The 23111-nt window shown below is 38.9% G+C and overlaps 1 protein-coding gene and 1 long non-coding RNA gene across 3 annotated transcripts; both read left to right on the top strand.

The window, feature by feature from the left end:
• Positions 1–2354: 2354 nt before the first annotated feature.
• LOC148155108 (uncharacterized) lies at positions 2355–3736 on the top strand. The gene is made up of 2 exons (XR_015765691.1): positions 2355–3033; positions 3271–3736. It is a non-coding gene; the product is annotated as an uncharacterized LOC148155108 (long non-coding RNA).
• Positions 3737–13205: 9469 nt separating this feature from the next.
• Positions 13206–22880, top strand: sybu (syntabulin (syntaxin-interacting)). Of its 2 annotated transcripts, none has more exons than XM_014993785.2 (7): positions 13206–13352; positions 14597–14783; positions 15697–15897; positions 18313–18412; positions 18617–18679; positions 19852–20007; positions 21205–22880. In XM_014993785.2, exons 1-7 carry the CDS (start codon positions 13260–13262, stop codon positions 22322–22324), a joined length of 1920 nt encoding a protein of 639 aa, XP_014849271.2. In that variant the 5' UTR covers positions 13206–13259; the 3' UTR covers positions 22325–22880. The 2 variants fall into 2 exon arrangements, with proteins under 2 accessions (XP_014849271.2, XP_014849268.2); XM_014993782.2 differs by having other exon boundaries at positions 13209–13352; positions 18527–18679.
• Positions 22881–23111: the final 231 nt, after the last annotated feature.

The raw sequence follows: 23111 nt of genomic DNA, 5'->3' as shown, positions 1-23111 counted from the left end.
TCAATTTATTGATACCTCTATAATTATTTATATGACTACTTATACTTAATTGTCACAATATATAATTTTAGTATTTCTTTAATTGTTTTAAACTATTATAATGTGTTGAGTTCTGCTCCTGGACAAGGGCTTTTACAGGCATCATCTACCGACTACAATGTTTAAAATAAAAAAATATTCAGCAAATACCTGGAAAATATACATTGTTGTGCTCATATGACCCAGGTTAGTTGAGTCAGATATTTGAAAAAATTATATTTTGTGTATATTTTATTCAAATTTTGTGCTTTATTCATAGGACCTGTTTTGTCCCTATTCTCAAGAATCACTGTCTGCAATACTGTTGTTGAAATCAGATACGACGTATCCAAGCGCTGTCAGTCACCTCCATGTGCGTGCTGCTTACCTCCACTTGCCCCCATAGTGGCGGTCTGCTATGATACAGCTTCTCCATATTAGCAGAGCCTGTTGTGAAAGCTAAGGCTAAGTTAGCATAGCAACCAATAATGTCGTACAAACCGTTTTCCTGTAAAGGTGAGTTGTTTCTCTGCCATTAGCACATTTAGCAGCACAAGGATTACTGACAGCGCTAAGATCCTCCTCCTGGCTCTGATTGGTTGTTTTTAACCGGCCTGGTTCATTTGTGTAGGCAGCAACAGCAGCACAAGGAGAAAATGGAGGAGCTCACTTAATTTAGATTAAAAAATAAATAAATAAATAAATAAATATGTCACCTAATGCCGAGATCGACTCAAAACCTTCCGCGATCAACGTATTGCACCGCTGCTCTAGCAAAGTACGAACAGTTCAGAAACAATGGGAAATGGGAATAAAGCTATTTATTAACTGATTAAGTCGTATTTTAGATTGTTCTTGAAAAACTAATCAGTCACGGCAGATTAGCGGGTCCACTCACGGCTGCACATGCACCCATTGATTCTTTACAGCAGACAGCTGCTCCTCACAGCTTCTTGCAGGTACTGCGTAACCCCTCTAAATCTTTTAGGGCTACGCAGTACTCGACCGTACCTGCCTACTTTCACCCCTGGTTGGAGGTACAACACTTTCAGAGACGATGTCGAACGATTTTAGAAAGTTTTCCATTTCCAGGAAAAATGATTCTTACTATCGGTTGGGGCCTTGGGTATCTCATCACAAAAGGAGTAGAAAAACTCCTGGGATACAAAATTAAAGATGAAGACTTTCCAGAAGAGAGCTCATCTGATGAAAGATTTAGGAACTTTTGTTTTGAGGATGTTGCCGAAGACAACTTAAAACACAGTGATGTGTCAGTAAAAGACAACGTAAAAGACGAAGGACTTTTAGTAAAAAGCAAAGAGGACTGGAGATGGAAATACTTTTGTTTTGAGGAGATTGTCCCTGAAGACGAAAAGGAAGCCTCCTCTAAGGATGAAGAAGTTCGTTCTGGAAGCATAAAAGGTGAAAATATGTGGGGACATTTTGACTTTGGGCACCACTGTTGTAGAGTTTAAACATTGGGGTCACGACAAACCAAACTGTGATACCAATGGAGTCATGGAGAAAGAAGACCATTGCTGATTCAGTAAGTGTCATGACAACGTCGGCGCAAGGGCCGGGCAGAAGGTTCTGGAGGGCCGGCAGAGCGCTCAGAAGGGGCTCTGGGAGGCGGGGACTCGGAATAGATACTTGAAGTCAATTTTTTTCTTTAGATTTTTAGTACTCTAAATGCATTTTTCTATTAAGTGTATTACCAGAAAAGAGCAGAAAAAATTTCAGCCCGTTATGTCTAATGGTTTTTGAGATTTTGGGGGGTAGGTGTACCTTGCCACAAACCCACCTTTGAGAAGAAAAAGATGGGGTTTTTGAAAGCTTATTACTTAAAAAATAAATCAATGTGACACTTATTTGTAATGACATTCTTTAAATATAATATATAAATCATATTGCAAAACATGAAAATGTACAGTATAAGTAGCTTACTTTAAAAATGAAGAGTCTTCTTCATAAATAATATTATATAATAATAATAATAGTTATTATTATTATTCAATTATTTTGAAATAATAATAATTATTTCAAAATAATTATTATTTTGAAAAATGTAAGTAATTTCAATATTGACCCCGACAGTACACATGGCATTTTTGGGATACCATATTAAAAAATATATGTTGAAACCAAGCCCCAAAAACTATTTTGCCCAGCCTGCTGTGTGTTTTTAACATGCTCAATTTTTTGTGGGGGTCTGGGACTATTAAATAAAAATTTATTAGGTCCAAAGCTAATTTGACCGACGGAAAAAAAAATTCAAAAATTGACAAAATTTAGTATTTTTTGCTGCTGAATAAAATAAAGGCATCCATTTTTGGCCATCTTTAATAGTTTCCTTGATATTGCTGGTGGGAAATAGGGATGTTTTGCTTGATTTTTAAAAAATCTAATTGTAGAGAATTTTTAACTTGCACCAAAATGTTTATTTTTTATGCATTTAATTGAAACTTCCTTCCTAGAAGTCAATAAGGCTTCTGCATCAGATAAAAGCATTCATTTATGGCTATCTCTAGTAGGATTTTTTTTATATTGCTGGCAGAAAATAGATTTTTTTTTTTTTAGATTTATTTTTTTATGGAAACTTCCCTTATCCGAACATCTAATAAGAGCTGGAAGTATAGAGCTTTGGAGCGTGACGTCACTGCTCTAGTCGGAGGGGTATCAGCGCCATCTTAGGGGTCCATAGACAACAGTCTCGCAGTATAAAAAAAAACAGTCTCGCAGATTTTTTCAATCCAAGTTACTTAAAATAATTTAGCTATGGTACGAACTTGCTACGTTATTGTCTGTAATGTCCGATCACACGACTGAAACGGTAAAAGGATATAAGACGGACTTTGGTTTCACTATTATCCTGCTTGGAAACAACGTGAGGAGGCTAAGCTATCGGTGCTAACGAAAAGAAGACGAATGTCCTGGTATCAGCGGTGACACGTCTTGATATCACGTTCTCCAAAATCCCCAGATACCTACAAGTTTCCTCCAGACATTTCCTTTCTGGTGAGTGTCTAAATTTGCTTTGTTGGTTTTGTGTCACAATGTTGTTCTATGATTTTGTCCGAGTGTTCTTACGTTCAGTTTCTGTTGTTTAGCTCGGGCTAATATTGTTTATGTAGCATAGTCCGAGTTTTGTCAGTGGACATCGAGGTTATTACATTATTGTGAAGTAAACTATTTTACTAGTGTTATCAAATTTACAGCTTTAATAGCGATGTGTTCTGATATGTCCTCTTAAAGGCAAACCGACGTATGAAATGGATGAGCTCAATCCTGACTGGGGTCCAGTGCTGAATGTGGGTCACTGCGAGGTAAACGCCACAACATCGGACCGACATGGGCGTCAATTACAGAGGCGATACAGCAAAACCATCAACAGGTTACTGAGACTGATTTCATTATTTACCCCAGAAGAGGTAAATAATGAAAACACAGTAGCAGAGGCAACAGAAGAGGAGCAAGTTGGAGAGGCTGAGGAGGAAGGAACCCCAGCAGAGGAGCTCAGCAAGGCTGCAGACTCTGAAGAGGAACAGGAACCATTTGTGTTGAAATACAGTTCTCTCATTTAATAATTTAATGTATTAAACATTCATGAATCGTTTGATTCAAGCACTTCAAGTTGCATGTAAACGTGAAGAAAAGAATCACATTTTAAGTAACAATTTGATATTTAAATATTCAGGTAATAAACATACATGTAATGAGATTATATTTTTAAATAAATATTTTATCTGATTAAAGTAAACAATTATATAATCAGACATCTGTCAAGACACTGGGTTTTTGGGTTTGTTTTGCTTTTCATTTTATTAACTTTGTGTTTCAATTCACTTAAGTGGTTCATGGTATTTAGTGTAGTTAGAATAATATTATTGCTTTTCCTTGTTTGTCTGAGTCCATGTCAAGCCTTCTTTAATGACTATTATATTTTATCCTTCTAGTTATTTCTTATTTAAGCCTCCCTGCAGGGTTTCTAGTAATGTTTATTTCTTAATTTGATCACCATAGGTTCAGTTATTGTTCCATGTCTGAGTCTGTATCTTTCTGTGTCATTCTAGTTGGGTTATTTCTTTGTTTAGATCTTCTAGTTTCTCTTGCTCTGTTCCTTAGTTCTTATTGTTAGATCAGCCTCGTTTCTACATCCACATAAAGTAAGTCCACTGCCTGCTGCATTTGTGTCCACCGCCACATCATGACACAAACCAGATGAAAGAGCCCATCTTTAAACATTTAATGTGTAATTAAACAATAAAGGTGACAAATTTTATGAAATAGACCACACTTTAATAAATATTTGTTGTATTTAACATATTTCAGGTAAGTGAACATGTAATGACATAGATCCTGGCCTAGAATTTTATGCAATTGAACATTACGGGTAACAAATGATGATCATCTGAGGTAATACATTTTATGAATTTTCTTTTTTTTTAAATATAATTCTGGTTAAAAAAGGGGTCAAAATGGAATAAAAATATGCCTAATCTATAGTTTAATAGAATAATTGTACACAGATTTTGAGTTAATAGGTTACATGGCCTACAAGCTAAGAAAAATAAAAAATTTTGACTGCAGAAATAGCTAAAAAATATATAAAAGGTGTTCAAATGTAATAAAGGTGAGTGTGCCTCATCTATACAATCTAGTAGAACAATTTCAAGCAGATTGAGTTAATGGGACACAATTTGGAAGCTACTGAAGAAAACATTTAATATTAAAATTATTGAATATGACTTAAAATTTTAATAGAAGATAGTATGCCTCGTGTAATAGCATGAATGTCCACTTTTTGGTATCAGTTGGTCACAAGACAAAGCATTTATGCACAGGAGTGTTCGGAAATTGACAGCAGCAATGTGAAACTCCGAGCGCTTGTGGAGAGACTTAAGAACAGCTGGCCGAAATTAGCGTTCATAAATCGGATCAACCTTGAGCTGAACGTCTCTTACTCCGTGGAGCTCGGTTTATCCAGTATCCAACTTGAAAACAACTTTACTGCGGTTGGTAACACAATGAAAACACCGGTGTTCTGAATAGTTTGTTTTGGTCTGTGGACCCCAGACATGGCGCCGAGCGACGAAAACGTCATATCCTGTGACGTCAACTCCAAAGCTCTATTGCTGGCTCCAAAGACGACAGAGAAGACGTGCAGCAGCGACTGGAGCTCCGGCAGGAGAGGTGACCGTGTAACACTTATGACATGATTACAGTTAATAGGACAGACAATAGGACCAGTGCTAGGTTCGGGAGTAGGGAGAATGACCAGAGACCAGAAAATAAGTTTAAACTGCCAGCTTATTATTTGTTGAAAAGAAAACAAACAACAATATTACAAACAGTTGACATACAATGACACAAAATTCAAAATAGTTTCCCTGTTTCTTCCAGAATATTTTATTTAATCCCTGTTTTGAAATTTAAACATAATGTTAGGTATTAAAGAATACTATTTATTCAAACCTAGGTAATAGTTATATTTAAGTTCAAGATAGTACTGTTAATCTATTCAATTTACAGTTTATTTTTAATCTTTTTAAATCTATTTTAGTTTAGTGTTCTTTTTAAGAAGTTAAGGTTTTTTTTAATTTCCTGTTTTAACCACTTCATGTTTCCTTTTTAAACCCAACGGACAATTTCACATTCCACTCACTGTAACAATGGATATTGAATGTGGTTCGAGAAGAAAAAAAACAACAAACAAACACAACAGAAACAATCCAGCAAAAGACCGAATAACTTGTGCTTCAAATCAATGTATTTTCTCTCTGATGATCCTGAAGGGTTAATCCCGTTTCTCTGAATCCACTGCTATTTTAGCAGGGAAACATGGGCAGGTCATACAAGTTTGGATGATTTGCAATGTCCAGCAGAGGGCGTAGCTCCTGCTAGACTGCGGTCACAGGGCAACCTGGGTTACGGTTCGCCATCTTGTTTCTCACTAGCGGAATCCAACACAGCAATCGACTCGGAATTTCCTGGTCCAATTTCCAGCAGAACCTTAAAGGCCTGTTTTAATAACCAACAAAGCATAATAAAAATTCGTTTAACTTCGCTTGGTACTGAAAAAAGTAATGTACTCGCTGATTTGGCGGCTGAACATCTGTCTGTGAGTGCGTGTTCCTGTGTGTGGGGTGTGGGGGAGGGGAGAACGAGCTTCACCCATCCGTTACTTCGACGGTTTTTGAACATAAATGCGCTACTTTAGCTTTCCGTTTCAATGAAATAAAATATCTTACAAATACATTCTTCTCAGAAAATAAAATACACTTTTTAACTCACCAAGTCCAGTTCTGTAACATATAACACTCCTGAACGCAGTCAGGTTTAAAAAGAATGCGAAAAAGCCCCTTCTCCAAAAATGGAAAAAATGTTTTTAGACAGCGGATAGACTTTTAATCGTCGATTTTCTCATATCTTTCTCTCGTTCACAGCACAACTCTCTTTGCTTCTTCGCGTTCTCTGCTTCTTCTTCTGGCGCCAGAGAACATAGCAAATCGGTTGGCTGGAGCTAGTCACGTGGGCTACATATCAATGTGACCCTTCAGAATAAGAGATTTATCTCACACTTGACCGTTTTAGCTGCTGACAAAATAAAACTCTGTTTTATGCAGATTTTTAACCAAATAAAATGTCATAACATGAAAATTACAGACATTTATGATGTCTGTAATTATTTTTAAAAAAATATTTTTTAACTATTTTAAGACCTATTTATTCTTTATTTATTCTCCTATTTGTTTATTTTTTATTTATTTCCTATCTATCTATTTTATGGCTATTTTTTATGAAAAGGCTTACATTTAGTAAGGGTTATTTTAGCCTGGGTTACACTCGCACCGGTGGCTGGTTCCGGGAACGACGGAGAGGCCGCAGTGGCTTCAACTGATGGTGGTGCTGGTCTCGGAGACAGCGAACGCTGCAGCGGCGACTTGAAGCGTGGCAGAAACTCCGGCAGGAGACGTGACTGGAGCTGTGGCTGGAGGTGTGGTGGATTGTTTTTTTCTGGAGTCATAGAGTTCCAAAACTATTTCTAATGTGGTCGGTTGATTCTTGTATTGACGAAGGAGAAGGAGGTAATCGGACTCAGAAAAATTGCTCCAGCTTGCTGGGTCCATGAAGATGTTGCTAAACGCGTTCCTCACCTTTTCACTTGTGGTCGGGTCATACTGTCATGATTTGCGGAAGGCGGTGGTGAGGGTGACGCGGCATTTTCTTATTTTCTTTTATATTTCCCCTAAACATCCATTTTCGTCAAGAAAAATAGATATTTTGCTTTTTCTTTTTTTGCTTCTCCCTTTTCTGCTCGCTGTATTTCTGCTTGCTGTTTTTCAGTTTGCTGTTTTTCTGCTGCATTGCTATGTTAATGAGGAGAGCTGTCTTCTATGTCTACTACTGCAGTGAAGTTAGTTTCGAGTTGGATATTGGATTTTCCAATATCCGCCGAGCAAGCGGCGCTTAGCTCAAGGTTGATACGATTTATGAACGCTAATTTCGGCCAGCCGTTCTCTAGCTCCCTCCTCAAGCGCTCGGAGGTTCACTTCACTGCAGCCGGTAACACAATAAAACCACCGGGATAAAGTTTGTTTTGGTCTGTGGCCTGCAAATATGGCACCGAGCGGCTGCACCTAACCTCCCCGTTCCACCCCTTCCCGCAACGTCTGACGCAGTGACGTTGGTTCCAAAGCTCTAGTGGGCAATAGTACGCATAGAAGGCAGCTCTCCTCATTAACATAACGATGCAGCAGAAAAATAGCAAATGGAAAAACAGCAAGCAGAAATACAGCGAGCAGAAAAGGGAGAAGCAAAACAAAACAAAAAAAAAACAGACAGGGCAAAATATCTATTTTTCTTGACAAAACTGTATGTTTAGGGGAAATAAAAAAGAAAATATATACATTACTTGACGGAAACCGTGTAAGGAAAAGGAAAAACTAAATATTATTTCTTATTATGTCGGTTTTGGTCCTCCATAATTCTGCAGTTATGTATCTTATGTTGGAAAATAAAATCTTTGCATGGCCTGTGGCGAGGACAGTGAGGGGTCACAAAATAGACCTGGTTTTATACCTGCAATAAGACACGAAGAGCAGAGCAACATTCACAGATATTCTGCTGTCATGGAAACACGTTCCCAGTATTTGCATCTATGGCTTTACTAGGAATTTGTCGAGCCATGCAGATTTGAGAAAGCCAGATCCTGCTTCTTTTGCACCAAATGAAGGGCGACTAGCAGAGCCTGTGCAGCAAAAGTTGAAGAAAGCACAAAAGAAAATATTGACCCATTTACATTGATTAAAAGAGAAGAGACACAACACAGACCAAAACTGTCAGCCTGTATGTTCATCTGAGCACTATAAGCTGTATGATAAATGGACAACAAAATGCCTGTGAAAGAACGTGAAACATATCACTTGACTTTGAATTTGCTGACAGTGCAAGCAGTCAAGTTGTGCAACAGCTTCATGAAAAACATAATAACTACTTCCTAAATATGATGAGGTCAGCCACACTTATATTTGCCGCACAGGTCGTGGATCAGGAACTGAACAACACAAGAATCAGAAGGGTTTTTTTACTTATAAGTAGCTGTAGTGCCTTACAAACATTGAGTGGGGTTAATGGTGTTATACTACAGCACATTTAAAAATTTCTTGTTTATTTACTGTTCTTTAAAGGCCACTAAGCAAAAAAAAAAAAAATCTTGAATAAAAAAACAGACATCCAGAGGTCAAACACCCACAGATCCTAACAGAAACATTTCAGTGAGACAAACAAGCCATGATGCATATAAATCCCCATGCTTATAAAACCTTTCTGCTTTTTCAACTTATTGTCACATACAGGAAACTATTGCTGCAAGTAAATAAATAAAGTAGACAAAATCTGTGTTCTTTTGGAGCACATTTGCAGACTCTGTGTGAGAAACTATGATTCAGGTTTCCATAACACATAGTTAACCTCTTAAAATGTTAGTTCTGTCAGCTCTAGAATAAGTGTGTTCACAACTATCCTGTTTGTGTGTGCGAGCGTGTACCAGGTTTTTATATTCTTATGGGGACCTATACTGTCTACAATGTGGGTTTGTGGGGACCATTGCTCCATGTGGGGACATTTTCTTGATCCCTATGAGGGGAAATGCTGTTTTTAGGTTAGGGGTTAGGTCTGTGAAGGATAGGGTTAGGATTAGGATTATGGCAAGGGTCAGGCTATAGAAAATGAATAGAAGTCGATGTAAAGCCCCCACAAGTCATGAAAACACGACTGTGTGTGTGTAGATGGCTGCTTATTTCTGTCTTTGACTCCTTGTACCCCGCAATGCAAGAGCGAGGTCGAGCCACACTAACACTGTAATTCCTAACAGTGAGATGAGTCTCACTGTTAGGAGAAAAAACGCTGGTAAAAATGTTTCAGTCGGTCATAAAAAAAAAAACAAACAAAACAAAAAACAAACAAACACGGTGTTCGTGCTAAGATGGCTGAACTTGAGGCGGTCAATCATCTTCAGCACCATGGAGAGAACACACCTCACCTGACCTGTCTGTGCTCAACACGACAAAGCCTAAAACGCTTTGTGCGGATATTAGTTCCGATGCTGTAAAGTTAGTTTGTCAAAACGCCATTCAGACGTTAGAACAATCAGTTCAGCGTCACTGCGATCATGTCTTTGAACAACCCCCCCCCACACACACTGCTCCCCCCTCACAACTCTCCCGCACATGCGCAGCTTCGACCAAAGATCCTACTTTTTCCGAGAGGAAACCCGTTGAGAAATCTATAGTTAAAAATGTAAAACGACTCATCTGAGACATTTCCATTTGGCCTGTTATGTCGCGCTGAGTTTCCCCTCCTTTAACGCCCCATTTCGCTGGTTAAGTAACAGCTGTTATGTAACACAGGCAGGCGCACTGAGCTCTCATCATCATCATCATCATCATCATCATCATCATAAGAGCTCCCGATTCCCGCCCAGTCTGTTTGTGTCGACAGTTTGCAAGAAGCGCTCAGCTCCCCCTCCAGTCTGCATCCCTCCGGCAGAGCCGAGGCTGGCACCGACAGCAGCAGCAGCATCAGCATCCTCAGCATCAGCAGCAGAAGCAGCAGCAACAAGCCCCTTTTGTGCATCATCAGCTGACGGGGGCGAAAAAACAACAACATCCGCTTGAAACATTCCGGTAGGCGTTTCAGGTCATTTTCTCAATATGAATAAGAAAATCAAAGTAGCATGTCAGTACGTCATTTAAGTGAAAGTGAAACTACTCGTGACTCGAAGAAACGAGATGTTTACAAGTTCAAAAACGGGGTTTTAATCGTAATAACGATCATATTCTTGAAAGGTTTTCTGCTTTGCAGTATCTCCGTCGAGGCTGAAGTTGTTCTAGTCCCGTCGCATTTTTTCTTTTATCTTAATGCGTCTCTGAGCCCAAGAAAAACAATCTCTGTGGGAGTGCCTGACAAACCGGACAAAAATCTTCTTTTAGACCCCCCACCCAAAAAAAGTCACTTTTTTTTAATCGAGGTATTTATTGTAAAAGTAATCAGGCTTATACGAAGACGACATGACACTCTGTGACAGGGTTAAGTGTGGAGTGGTAAACAAAGGGCGTCGTGTAAACACATTTGAGGCCATATTTTCTGTGTGATGATGACTCACCTCATCCTGCAAATGATGACACTTTTTAGGTTGGAAGCGTGTTGAGCTGTTGGCCGTCTATGACTGTGAGAGGTTTGGGTACAAATTGTACCAAAATAAAAAATTGGGGGAATCACTTGCAGTGGTGACAGTGTAAACAAAAGCCCTCTTGCTTCTGGTGGATCATGTTTGATTGGTTTCAGAAGTGATGTGCAGTGAGATCATGCAGTGGTGACGCAGTCTGTTTAGGAGATGATGAGCTGAGTGAATGATGAAAAGATCAGATTATTATATTTTTTTCTCTTTTACTGTGATTCAGATCGATTATTCCATCTGAAATGATGTGGGGGAATATTTATGCAAAGTGCTCAGTGGGTCACGAGGCTACTGTTGAAATGGGGTAAACAAATCCACGTTAGTCAGCGGGAGAGAGAGACGTTATAAAACATGCTTTGGGATGGATTAAGGGAATTAATATGGACGCCCACTCCATGCCGTTTGGAAAGGACACCATCTGGGTGAGAGGAAGCGTTCCAGATGAGGCTTAAAGAGTTACAGCCACTCCAACAGCTTTTAAAGAAGTCCAATTTTTCTGGATTGTCTATTTAGGAAAATCTGCAATTAGGGATTATTTGTTCTGCTTCCACCTCCAATTCAAAATGTCAAAATGTTCAGATTGGGCGCTGAATTAAATTTGTCATCGCAATATCAAAGTATGCAATTATTTACTGTTGAAGTGAATTGAAAGGAGTCTCACCTACACACATGATGTACATTTTTGGTGATTAAGTTGCTAAAATCTCAGAGAGGTTGTGAAGACATCAAGATGGTTGAAAAGAAAAAAAAGACTGAGCAAAATGGGGTTTAAAAGAACTTTTGTTTTTTAGCTTTACATTATTACATTATTGTGGTATAAAATTACACTATGTGCATGGAAAATACATAATACTGCCATTTTAATAGTTAATATTTCTTCAATTCTCAGCATCTACTGGTGTGGTTCTAAAAATGCATATATATATATATATATATATATATATATATATATATATATATATATATATGGTTTTACACCCATGCTAGTACTACCATTACATAATTGTTAAAAATCTGTTATGCTTCCCTAAAACTATTCATTTTTATCTATTCCTAAGGCCTCAGCCTCTGAGGATGAGAACACTGTGCAGATATGTAGATTCAGCTGCTCCACTCTTGCTTGCTTGATTCGTTCATTCATCTCTGTTGCTAAGTGTGTTGCTAGGGCAAGGCGGTTGTTGTTCAGCATCGGTACTTATAATCTCATTCTGCCGTGTTGCCTTGCTGCAGGATGCTACTCCAGAATAGGAGGTGCGGGGCCTCACAAGTGATTTAAGCCACCTAAATCGGTTTCTAAAAATGAGCTGAGCTCGGACTCCCTAGACACCCTGACTCATTTTAGCAATCATCTTTGGTCCTCCGTGGTTTGGGGGGGGGAAAAAGGATAATTTTGAATCATTCTGGGTTACCTAGAATGGAATACAGGGATGATCATTTTAGAACACTGTTGTGTCATCAATGCTGGATTTTAAAAAATAACATTTAAATCAGTGATGTGCTTAGAAAATGTCCAATCCTCCTCTTTGGAGGTAAATGACATCATTCCTTACAGAGAAAAGTAGAAAAATATTTATGCACTTATGCAACTCATCCCACTTACGCAACCAACAAGAGAGAGAAGCGACTGTAAAAAGTTTATCCAAGCATGAATAAAGGTCTGCATTATTTATCTCCGTGGCTTCAATAAAAAAATGCTTCAATATTGTGTATAACGTGCAAGAAAAAAAGCCGAGGTTTACTGTTATACAAGTTCTTTCCTGCTCTGCAAACTCTATCCAAGTCTAAGTCTGTCACTGTGTGTGTGTGCATGTGTGACTCTGAATCCTGTTTACCTTTTAAAGAGGTTTCTAAATTTAGTCAGAGAGTCAAAATCAAATAGTAGATTCCTTACCAAGGTGGGGTTTTTTCTTTTACATTATAACCATTAACTTTAGTGTATTTTGTAGGGATTTAATGTGACAGATGAGCACAAAGTGATTAATAATTGTGAAGTGGAAGTGAAATAATAATTTGGTTTTTACAACAAAAGATCTGTAGATACAGATGTCATTATTCTGTTTATAGCAGCTTTGCATTTTCATACGTTTTTTTTTTGGCCCAATATATTTATCAAAATAGCTCAGTGAGACAAATCATGATTATTTTCTGTAAATTCATTTTCCCTTTCCTCAGAGTAAAACTCAGTCTAATAGTTTTAGAATTATTCAATAACCTGGACAAAATAAAACGTGGCATCTGTACATTTTTTGTTTTTCACCTCATTCAATTGGGGTCAGACAAAAAAACAAAGATATTAGATTGGATTTTTATATGTCTGTCCAGGTCAAGAATTCATGCGCCATCTGTACCAGGCAGGCTCTGTGTTTGTGTGTGTTTCTAAATGTGTGAGTGCGTGTGTGTGTATGTGTGTGTTGAGGGTGGGATTTAATGGCGTAACAGAGTTCAGACAGAGGACTCTTGTTTTTGAGCAGTTTCAGTGCCACGTCAAAATGCTGCCACAGACATGTTTCGTACCAAAAATAAATCTCTGGATTTCTGCTTTTCCTTCCTCTCGTTAGGGAATAACGCTGCAATGGGACCATTCCAAGAATATGAGGTGAGTCTTCTCTTCTAGCTTTTGATGAGAGCTTTGACAATAATTGTGTATAAATTGCTGTTTGAGGTAGTTATAATAAATATAACTATAGTAGTAACATAAACTATAAAAACCCCTTGAGCCATTTCACATTTTGTCAAATGACAATCATAAATATCTTTACAAAACCTCTTTTTTTTCTGAACATGGGCTTTCCATGTATATTCAGTCCTTCTACTCTGATAGACCTAAATTAAATCCGGCGCAACCATTTTCCTATAGAAGTTACTGTGTGTGGACATGTTGGGGATGAAGTATAAAATAATATTCCAGTGTTTAACTGTTCAATCATCACCTGAAGTTAGAAATAGTTCTTCACAACTACGCTAAAAAACAGAAAACAGTGGAAACTTAAATTTGTCGTGCTAACTGGTCACAAGCAATCAAATGAAGTTTGCCCAAGTTAATTTATTAAAGTTATTAAGTTGCCATGTTAAACAAACGTGAATAACGTTTGTTTAACATGGTTTGTTTAACATGGTTTGTTTAAGATCAACTTAATCTGACAGAAAAACGACCCTAAACATACTTCCAGATCCAGCGCTGTCATGGAATGATTTAAATCAAGTCGAAGTCTGGACCTAAACACAACTGAGAATCTGTGGAAAGAGTTGGAAAATAAAAGAAATGGGAAAAGGGTTTAGGGTTATGAACAGTTTGGAAAAGGGGTGGGCTTTTATTGTATCATTTAGGATTTATTGCGATAAATTTCTTGTCATGATGAGAATGTTGATTTATCATCTTCACAATACATCTCAATTAATGTTGTTTAAAAAGAAAACCTAAACTGACCATATTTTTGGGGTTTGTTGGTTTCACTATTATCTCCACTGTTTGTTCGATGAGAGCATGAAAAATACCAACACATTTGAAAGTATCATTAAATGTGGTCACTGTGTGCAGTTTAGTGATACAGATCACACTTCTTTATGTTACTTGTGTCCTGAAGAAGCATATAAGAAATGTTTTTCAAGAACATTATTTATGTTTGTTGGGCTGTATGATCGCAGCCATACAGTTAATTGAAAAAGAAGTAAATAGTTATCACTTTTATCGTTATCACGATAGTACCACAAAATATCGCGATGAAACTTTAAGTTTATCACGATATCACCCACGCCTAGCTATTTCCAAAAGAAAGCTTTATGTATGTTAATCTAAATTCTTTTATTTTGACTTTTCATGCTGACAAATGTTTACAACAGGAAAAGAAATCACCCGAGAAAGGAAGCCCCCGGAGCCGCATCCCACGTTTGGTCCTCCATCCTTTCCGGCTGAAGGACAAAGGCTCGCCTCTTTCTGATTCCCTGCTATCCGAGGAGGAGGGGAAGGAGTGCGACATCAGCTCGGATCACTCCAAGAGGACCATCAGCACCAACAGCTTTTGCTCCGGTAAGACGACCCTCAGGATCAGCCAAAGATTAGCAGTTTTCACAGTAAAATGTCGTTGCATAACACATATTATGAGGGCTTTACATACTGAATTAAACATAGAAACCTCAGATGCTTTAATCAGTTATGTCAGGTGTCAAATTGCATTACGCTGCTTCTGCTGTTTGATTAAATTTGCATAGTGGATTATGTAACCTAAAACAGACCTGGCCAATGTAATTTTTTTTTTCGATGTTGACTCAAATGCAATCCTGTGGAGACAAGGAGCAAACACAATGCACCGGAGAATGTCTGTGTGTGAGCGGAGGTGATGAGCCTCTCTGACTAGCTGCGTTTCCATTAAAAGTGTGTGAATTGAAATTACGAAAAAAAAAAGCCTAATGGAAAAACGCCAATTTAGAAAAGAAACTCTCTAAAATGTTTTTTGCGCTATGATGAAGAGCTTTTTCAGTGAAATAGATGCATTTCCATGCAACGGAAAAGCTTGTTTCGCATCACGTGACTAACAACCGGATGTTACTGCTGCAAAAAAAACGACGAAGAAGACGACAGGAAGTAGTAGGAGGACGATGGTTTGTTTTTGTTAATTTTCCTGGAGACGTTAGCGTCTCAGGAAGTGGCTGAGTTACGAATATTTCACATGTAACTGTTACATCCATCACTGCCACGATTTTCAATGACTTATCGTGTGAGCAAGCTTGTTAACGTGCGACTTTAATTTAGTTACTTACATAAGGGAAACTCCGCAATTGCGACATCGTGGTTTTTTTTTTTCTTTTTCTCTCGACATAAGCATAATATCGACTAACGTCTGCGCACGTCAGTGATGGAAACGTAGCTACCGACTGCTTGTGTTGACTGCATGGTCCGCCCCGCATGTTCCTGGCATGTTCTGTGTGCCTGTCCACAATAGATGACACCGGCTGCCCCACTAGTCAGTCTGTGTCCCCCTCCAAAACTCCGTCAGGCTCAGAGCGGAGCGCCCACGCGTCGCAGACGATGCCGGAGCGCAAAGCCAAAGCGAAGAGGGTGAGGGTGGTGGCGGAGAGCGGCGGGGAGGCCCGCGGCGCGCCCAGGCACAAGAGGGAGATGAGGTCTGCCCTGAGAGCCCGAGGTAAAGAAGAAGATGTCACAAAATGTAGTTTTTAAAAAATAAATAAATAAATAATTATTTATTAATAATAATAATAATAATAATAATAATAGTAGTAGTAAAAATCATAAAATTTTAAAATGCTTTCCCCCAGATTTATCATAATCCCTTATTTACTTCTTTATGTCATTCATTTACGGTTTAAAATGAACATGTCACATGCACACATTAGCAAAAGCTTTAGAATGAAAACAAGTAGTTACAAGATAAAAATTTTCAGAAGTCATTCAAAAGTGATATATTATCTAATGATGCAACACTGCTGAGTCAATATAAAACATAGCATTCATTATGCCTTAATAGAATGTTATGTTTTATTATTTTCTTAAAAGTGTAAAAAAAAAAACCCATCTCCTCTCTTTGGTTTCTTTAGACAGTTTTCTTCTGTTAGATTTATTTTCTCCTTAGGCTTTTGTCTAACAACATCACAGACCAAAGTACAGTAGCAGCGGTAGTCACATGTCACATTTCCAATCACATAACAAACACTGTCAGGGTCAAAGTCTGTTTCCTAAAAAGAGACCAGGGTGTATTTTTAAGACGGAGCAGAAACAGTTCTCCAGTTTCACCCCCAAATTAAATTTCCTGCCCTTTTAATCTCAGCGTAAAAGAGAAAAAGGGGGAGAGAAAAAAAGTACCTGATTGTGACTCAGAGGCAGGAAGACAGGTGATTGGTTGTGGGAAAAGTTTAGGCGCTCAGCCAATTAGTCTGATTAGCAGGAGGTTACTTCACTGAGGGAACATGCACACAGCCTCAGTTAACTCACGGAGTGGTGAAGGGTCACAGTCATCAAGTTTGAGTTACTTTTTGTTTTCACAGCTGTCACTAGACACGTTACTATGGTGTTGTTTGATGGGAAGAGATGTTTCTCAGGTAGGACTTTGATTGTTCCATTATCTCAGATCATTATTTTAGTGATGATGAATCCTAACATTTAGTCTGATCTTTGGAATTAGGATTTAGTTTGGCAGAACGCTGAAAAAAAACAAAGTCTTCCCAAGTGTTTTTATATTGCAAAAGTCTTGGTAGACTTTAAGTAACTTACAAGTTACTTTTCTGCAAGATATAGAAATTTTTTAAGTCAATAATTCCTTAATATTTGTGAAGTTACTTATTCCACTATGGGGAAAACATCGTATAATAAGGGAGACAATTGAACAAGTCCTGTTTTTAATCAATATTAAGGAATTATTGATTTAAAACAAACTCCTGTATATTGGTGAAAAGTTACTCGTCAGTTAATTTTGTCTTCAAGTGCGCGAAGGTATTTGAACTAGAAACTAGACAAAAATTACTTGGTAAGCTTTTGTTTTTGCAGTAAATGCAGCATTCAAATTTGATGTGATTTACTAATGTGTTTGCTGGGCTTTTTTTAACCCAAGAAACAGACAAAGCAATGAAGTTGTAATACAAATTATAAAATGCAGATCCATTTTGTTGTTGCTATATTGGATTGCCAAAGGCAACACCTGCTGAAGACGTGCACCAGTGCGTCTAAAAACCCCGAAAGGATGAAAATCTAACAAATTTGAAATGTCACTTCTGAAATTAAGTGATTATTTGAAAGGAACACGACCGCTAACGGGGATCAGTAATGGACACATGTGAAAATGGTGACTGTCATTAATCATTGAAGCCAAAACAAATAAATTGATTAGCAGACTTAGACTTTACCCTGGCATCTAGGCAAACTTGTCAAACTGAACTTGTCAAAATAAAAGGTTTTTAGGTGAGAAGTTTTCAAAAGCCTCCAATCAGCTGAAAGTGACTGTATTGTTTTACAATTGAGCTCTATGTAATGTGACGTTGATCTAATCAGATTGGTTTGTACTGGATCTTGGAATAATTTTAAATTCAACTTGAACTGAACTGGATTCTATAAAACTGGACTCAAATTGGACGTATCCAGTAAAGTGGGACATTGCATCATTTCTTGTGATTTATTGTGAACTGCCTATGAGATGTACAGATGGATTTGTGAAAGCCATTTCAAATAGAAATGTACAAATCCCTGGTTAGCCAACAGCTTATGAACTAAACCTGGTTTTTAATCATAGCCATTAGTTTTTTTTTCCAAACAGGTGATGTATCAGTGAGAATTTCAATCTTGATTAAAAAAAAAAAAGAAAGTAGCTTAATTGGAAATCTTTTTTTTTTTTTCTCACAGAAGTTAAAATATTCCAGTTTGAATTTGAAGTCAAAAATCCAAGTTGGAAATTGTGCCACAGTGTTGGAAATTAGAGCAGCCTTCTAACTTTTGCTCAGAAATCCCTCAATTTTCTATCACAGAAAGTAGCATAAAGAATCTTCACTCATGTTTTCAAAAACTTTTAAAATCTGCTAACAAGCTAACATCTCACCGGCTCCCCCTGCAGGCAGCGAAGCAGATTTCAGTTCCTCCAGCAGCACAGGCAGCCTGAAGACCAAGGACATCCTCTCATCAAGTTCGGTTGGGAAGAAAGTTTCTTCACGCTGGTATGTTGACTGAATCCTCTTGTATCGTTCTGATGGCCCAGAGGAAGTTGCCAGTTTTTAACTCATTCATAAGTTGTTTTTTTTTTTTAACACCTTCTCCAAACTCCACTGAAGCCGTGACCCTCAAATCAGAACGCTCCCAGTTTTCAAACCAGCTGGGGTTCCGTCTTTGAAGCATGACTCCGAACTTTACGCCCCCTACAGGACTCCCCCCAGAGCTGCATCTTCGACTCTCAGCAGCAGCTGCAACTCCAGTCCCACTTCCAGGTACAAGTCCTTCATTTAACACCAATCATCTTACATGTTTAAGTTGCCAATGCGAAGTAAAAAGTTCTGGTTGCAATTTATGTTAAGACAATGACCTGATGAAATTTCCATCTTACATTTATCAGAAATCTCTCTGTGAGGGTGAGAAAAAGATGGACTTGGGGGATTTGAGGTTTTAACTAAACAGGCAAAATGGCTGAGAGTGAGTGGGTGGTGGGATTAAAACCAGACTGTCATTTCCTGTCTTGCAGCTGTCTGGGATTATATTAGTTATAGTCTGACTGGGATTAGTGAGCACTTTGTAGTGCAAATGTAAAAGCAGGCACTTTGCTGACTCGGGCCAGTCCAGAATGGAGGAAGTGGGAAGATCTGGAGTTTTTTTTTTTTATTTTTTTTTTTTTACATCATTGAATTTTTTTTTTTTACTTGGTGCTTTAGGCTGCTCACTACATGGACAAAAAAGATGACCTAAAAATATCTTTGACGCTTAAATGAAACTGTTAGTCTCGAAGCCTTCTCGGGTTTTTGTTCAAATGGATTCTTCCTTATCTGGTACTCGCAGCTCAATCCTGAACTGCTGCCACTTTAAAACCTTCCCTTTGTCAGCTCTTTTTTGATTTTTCTGCCTGTATGGCTTTGTGTCATGTGACATCCTTTTCTCCCCAGTGTTGCCTTCTCCTTGGCTGTTCTATTTCTGGCAGGAGAGCAGAGCAGAGCATTTGCATCAAAGCCTCAAGTATTCCAGGTTGCTAGGATATTGCCAGAGAGCGAGGCTTTCATGCTGCTTTGTCCAAATCCACAAAAAAAGATGAACAGAAACGAATCCATGAATCTTTCTCCCTTAAATAAATGTACATGTCATAAAGCACTCAGACGACATTAGATTTATTTTTTTTAATAAAGACAAATTAAGATGTTTGTGCTCATAAGACAAGACTCTCAGTAATCCTGTGTCAAACAGTAATTCCAGGCTTCAGGGAGCATCTGCTCTGACAGCACTCTGTGAGTCAGACTAATTACCTTTACCACAGAATCACTTTGCATCTTAAGCATCAGTTTCTTTTTTTTTTTTTGGTGCTGCTTTAAAATGTCTTGATGAAGACGGATGGGTGTTTGTTCCAGAAGAGGTAAATGTTCCGTTTCACCACTGTCGTCATCTCTGTGCTCGACAGAAGAGTGAGCTTGGGCCGCTACCGCTCCTGCGGAGACAACCACGGTGTCAGGCCCCCGAACCCGGAGCAGTACCTGACCCCACTGCAGCAGAAGGAAGTGGCCATTAGACACCTGAAGACCAAGCTGATGGAGTCGGAGAACAAAGTCCATGACAGGTTGTACGGCTCCCACTGCTGAAACTTACAAATTGGCCAAAGTTGGTTTTACAAACCAATTCACGCTACATGTGGTTTGGCTAATGTGGGTTAAGTTTTTCCATTTGTTTTATTTGGGTAAATGGCAACTTAACTAGCATTATGGCTAATGCTGTCAAAGTGTGTTGGCTAAAATACACCAAGTTTTTCTCCATCTTGATGCTCAAGGATACAAACTACTCATTTATTGCATGCATAAAGCCATAGAAAACTTGTTTGGGGTAAATCTGATTTTTATCTTGTATAATTGCACCCTCTTTTTAATAATGCCTTCCTGCAGAATTGCCAACATGGCCCATTTAAAAAGACAGAGTCCCACCACGCATGCACATAGAAAAAGTGGATCAATTTACAATATTTAAAATTAAAAAGTGATTTGTTGTAGCAATTGTGCCTCAACAGTTGCTGTTTTTTCATTACGAATATGTACAAAACTTTGATATTCCACCAATGTTGGGAGTGGGAGTGCAGGGGGGAAGACGCATTGGCACATTTATGTTTTTTCCCATTAAATAGGAACATAATGAAAATCACACTTGAATAAGTTTGTTCATGTGAGAAGTCATTGAAAATCAGACCATGCTGTCAAACTCAAACTACTTCAAACTACTATTGTCTTTGTGGTAGCAACACTTGGTTGTTGATCACATGACTATCACCGTGCAAAACAAGTGTTTCGTTGCAGTTTTGCGAACACAGATTTCAATCAAATGAGTTTTTTTTTTAATTGGCATGTTTCCATTAAGCAAATTTATTTTTGTAGTTTCAATTTGCACAACTATATGGGTAATGAAAACAAAGCTAGTGTCTTCTAAAGTCAACAAATCGACTTTACATGTTCCAACCTGCTTTTCTGTTGGCATCTGGCAAAACATCTCAATTAATAATTTATTCTTGTACTTTTCTACTTGTAATGTTGGTGAAAAGGAAATGTCTCTTGCCATTTGTTTAAAAAATGGTTAGATAACCGCTTTAGAAGAAACTGTGGTGACATAATACCTCCAGGAGCTCAATCCAAGCATCTACTTGGTAGAAATAAATTAGGAATGAGCTATTGCATAAGGAAAACATTCTGGATGTCTTGTGGAAGTTCTCCCCTGTATATGATGCGGTGTACCAAATGGATCATTTCTGACGGTGTGCTTTCTAATTCACCAGAGAGAACGAGATCCAAGAACTCAAGTCCCAGCTCTGCAGGATGAGGGAAGACTGGATTGAAGAAGAATGCCACAGAGTGGAGGCTCAGCTGTCCCTCAAAGAGGCCCGCAAAGAGATCAGGCAGCTGCGTCAGGTGGTGGAAACCATGAAGAACAGCCTGATGGAGAAAGACAAGGGAATACAGAAGTACTTCATAGATATCAACATCCAAAACAGGAAGCTGGAGTCCCTGCTGCACAGCATGGAGCTTGCCCAGAGTGGCTCTGCCCTCCAAGATGAAGGTGCCTTGGACTTCATCTGCGACGGTCCTGAAGGGGGTGATAAGAAGCTGATGGGTGTGGAGGACAGAGGGCTGGAGATGGGGAATCCGGGAGCAGAGGCGATGGCAGACAGTGGGCTGCTGGTGAACGATGAGATGGCCAACAGAGAGGACATCTTTGAGCAAGTCTTCATGTCTACTGCAGCAGATTTCAGCCAGGACTCCAGTTGCAGGCAAGGGCCCCCGGTGGAGACCGAAGCCGGGCAGCCTGTGCTGTCAGAAGACAGACAGTTGGCGCGCGAGTCTTCTCCAGCATCTCCGCCAAATGCACTTTCGTCCACAGTCACCATCTCTTCAAACGCACCTTGCCACCAAAACACAGACGACAAAGAAGTTCAGACCGACTTTCCGTCCATATCTGCAGACCTGCAGACTCTACTACTTCAGCTGCTGAAGCTCCACGGGTCATCACTAGGGGATGCAGCTCCTCCCAGCGGACTCCTGGAAGTCCCAAAGCTACCCACATCCTCAGTGGATGAATCCAGCAAATCTACTGATTCCGGTTGTTCAGACAATACGAAGAGCAGCCAGTTCATGGACGAGCTGGACTTCACCACCCAGGAAGAGAAAGCTTTCGAATCGACAAGACAGGAACTGGTGGACAAGCGTTACTGGAGCAACAGCTTCCTGGTTGATCTGGTAGCAGTGGCAGCCCCTGTGCTGCCCACTGTGGCCTGGCTGTACTCGAGGCACGGTGTGGACGGAAACGCTCCGGTCTACAACATTGGGGCCCTGATAAGGGGCTGTTGCATCATGGGATTGCACTCGCTTCGTCGCGTCGCCCGTAGTCAGGACGCATAATCGCTTTAAACCTGCATGCTCACACCTAACTTTGAACTAGAAGCACTTTGCAAAGAGTATCATGGAAAAGCTTTTTTTGTTAAACACTTGATGAGATTATTGCAGCTGCTTTGTTTTCAGCACCAGTATTTTTGCATTGTACAGTTACCATAAATGGAAGCTTGGTGGTGACCAAACAGTATTTATTCTTTATTTATATATTTATTTATATTTAATAAGCAGATCATCGGAGTAGATGGTTATGTTTTGTGATATCTTTTAGTTTTTTTCTTTTTTAATTTAAGACCTTTGGGAAATGGAAGTCCATGCTGATTTGAAATGTTTTGTGTTGCTGTTCATGAAGAAACCTTAAACCTTCAGCCAAAGCTTTAATGTGAGTTCACTGTTCTTTGTGAAGTCCCCTCACTTGACCCTTTCCTTTGGAGTGGAGCTTTACTCTGTACAGCTTGTGTATTGTTCATACAAGACTTGTTCTGTGCCTGAGCAATGTGCAATATTGTCAGTCTACATCAAATGTCATTGTAACTTTATTAATAAAGCATGATAATTCTGAGCATGTTCAGACTCTGAATGTTTTAATCTCACGGTGACCAGAATTCCTGTCTGGAGCCGTAAGCTCTCAAGTCTGGTTTATGTAAGAGGCTTGTCGGGGGGGGGGAAATCTATAAGTTCTGACGTTTCTTCAGTTCGTTTCGTGAATAAATAAAAACTCTGAATGGTAGGGCAATGTCTCCAGCCTCCCAAAAGCTTCCAAGCCATCGTGGATAAAAGCCTCTGCCTCAGACAT

Source organism: Poecilia mexicana, unplaced genomic scaffold (genome assembly GCF_051168715.1).
Source record: "Poecilia mexicana isolate PSO_F unplaced genomic scaffold, ASM5116871v1 scaffold_16, whole genome shotgun sequence".
NCBI classification, from domain to species: Eukaryota; Metazoa; Chordata; class Actinopteri; order Cyprinodontiformes; family Poeciliidae; genus Poecilia; species Poecilia mexicana.
Note: the sequence above shows the minus strand (reverse complement) of the source record. Positions and strands in the feature narration are given on the sequence as shown.

Excerpts from the sequence above, each read along its gene's own strand:
- sybu (XM_014993782.2), top strand. The coding sequence starts at position 13,260 with ATGTTTCGTACCAAAAATAAATCTCTGGATTTCTGCTTTTCCTTCCTC. Across the intron at positions 14,784-15,696 it reads CACCAACAGCTTTTGCTCCG|ATGACACCGGCTGCCCCACT; the intron begins GTAAGACGACCC and ends TGTCCACAATAG. Across the intron at positions 18,413-18,526 it reads AAGAAAGTTTCTTCACGCTG|CCGTGACCCTCAAATCAGAA; the intron begins GTATGTTGACTG and ends ACTCCACTGAAG.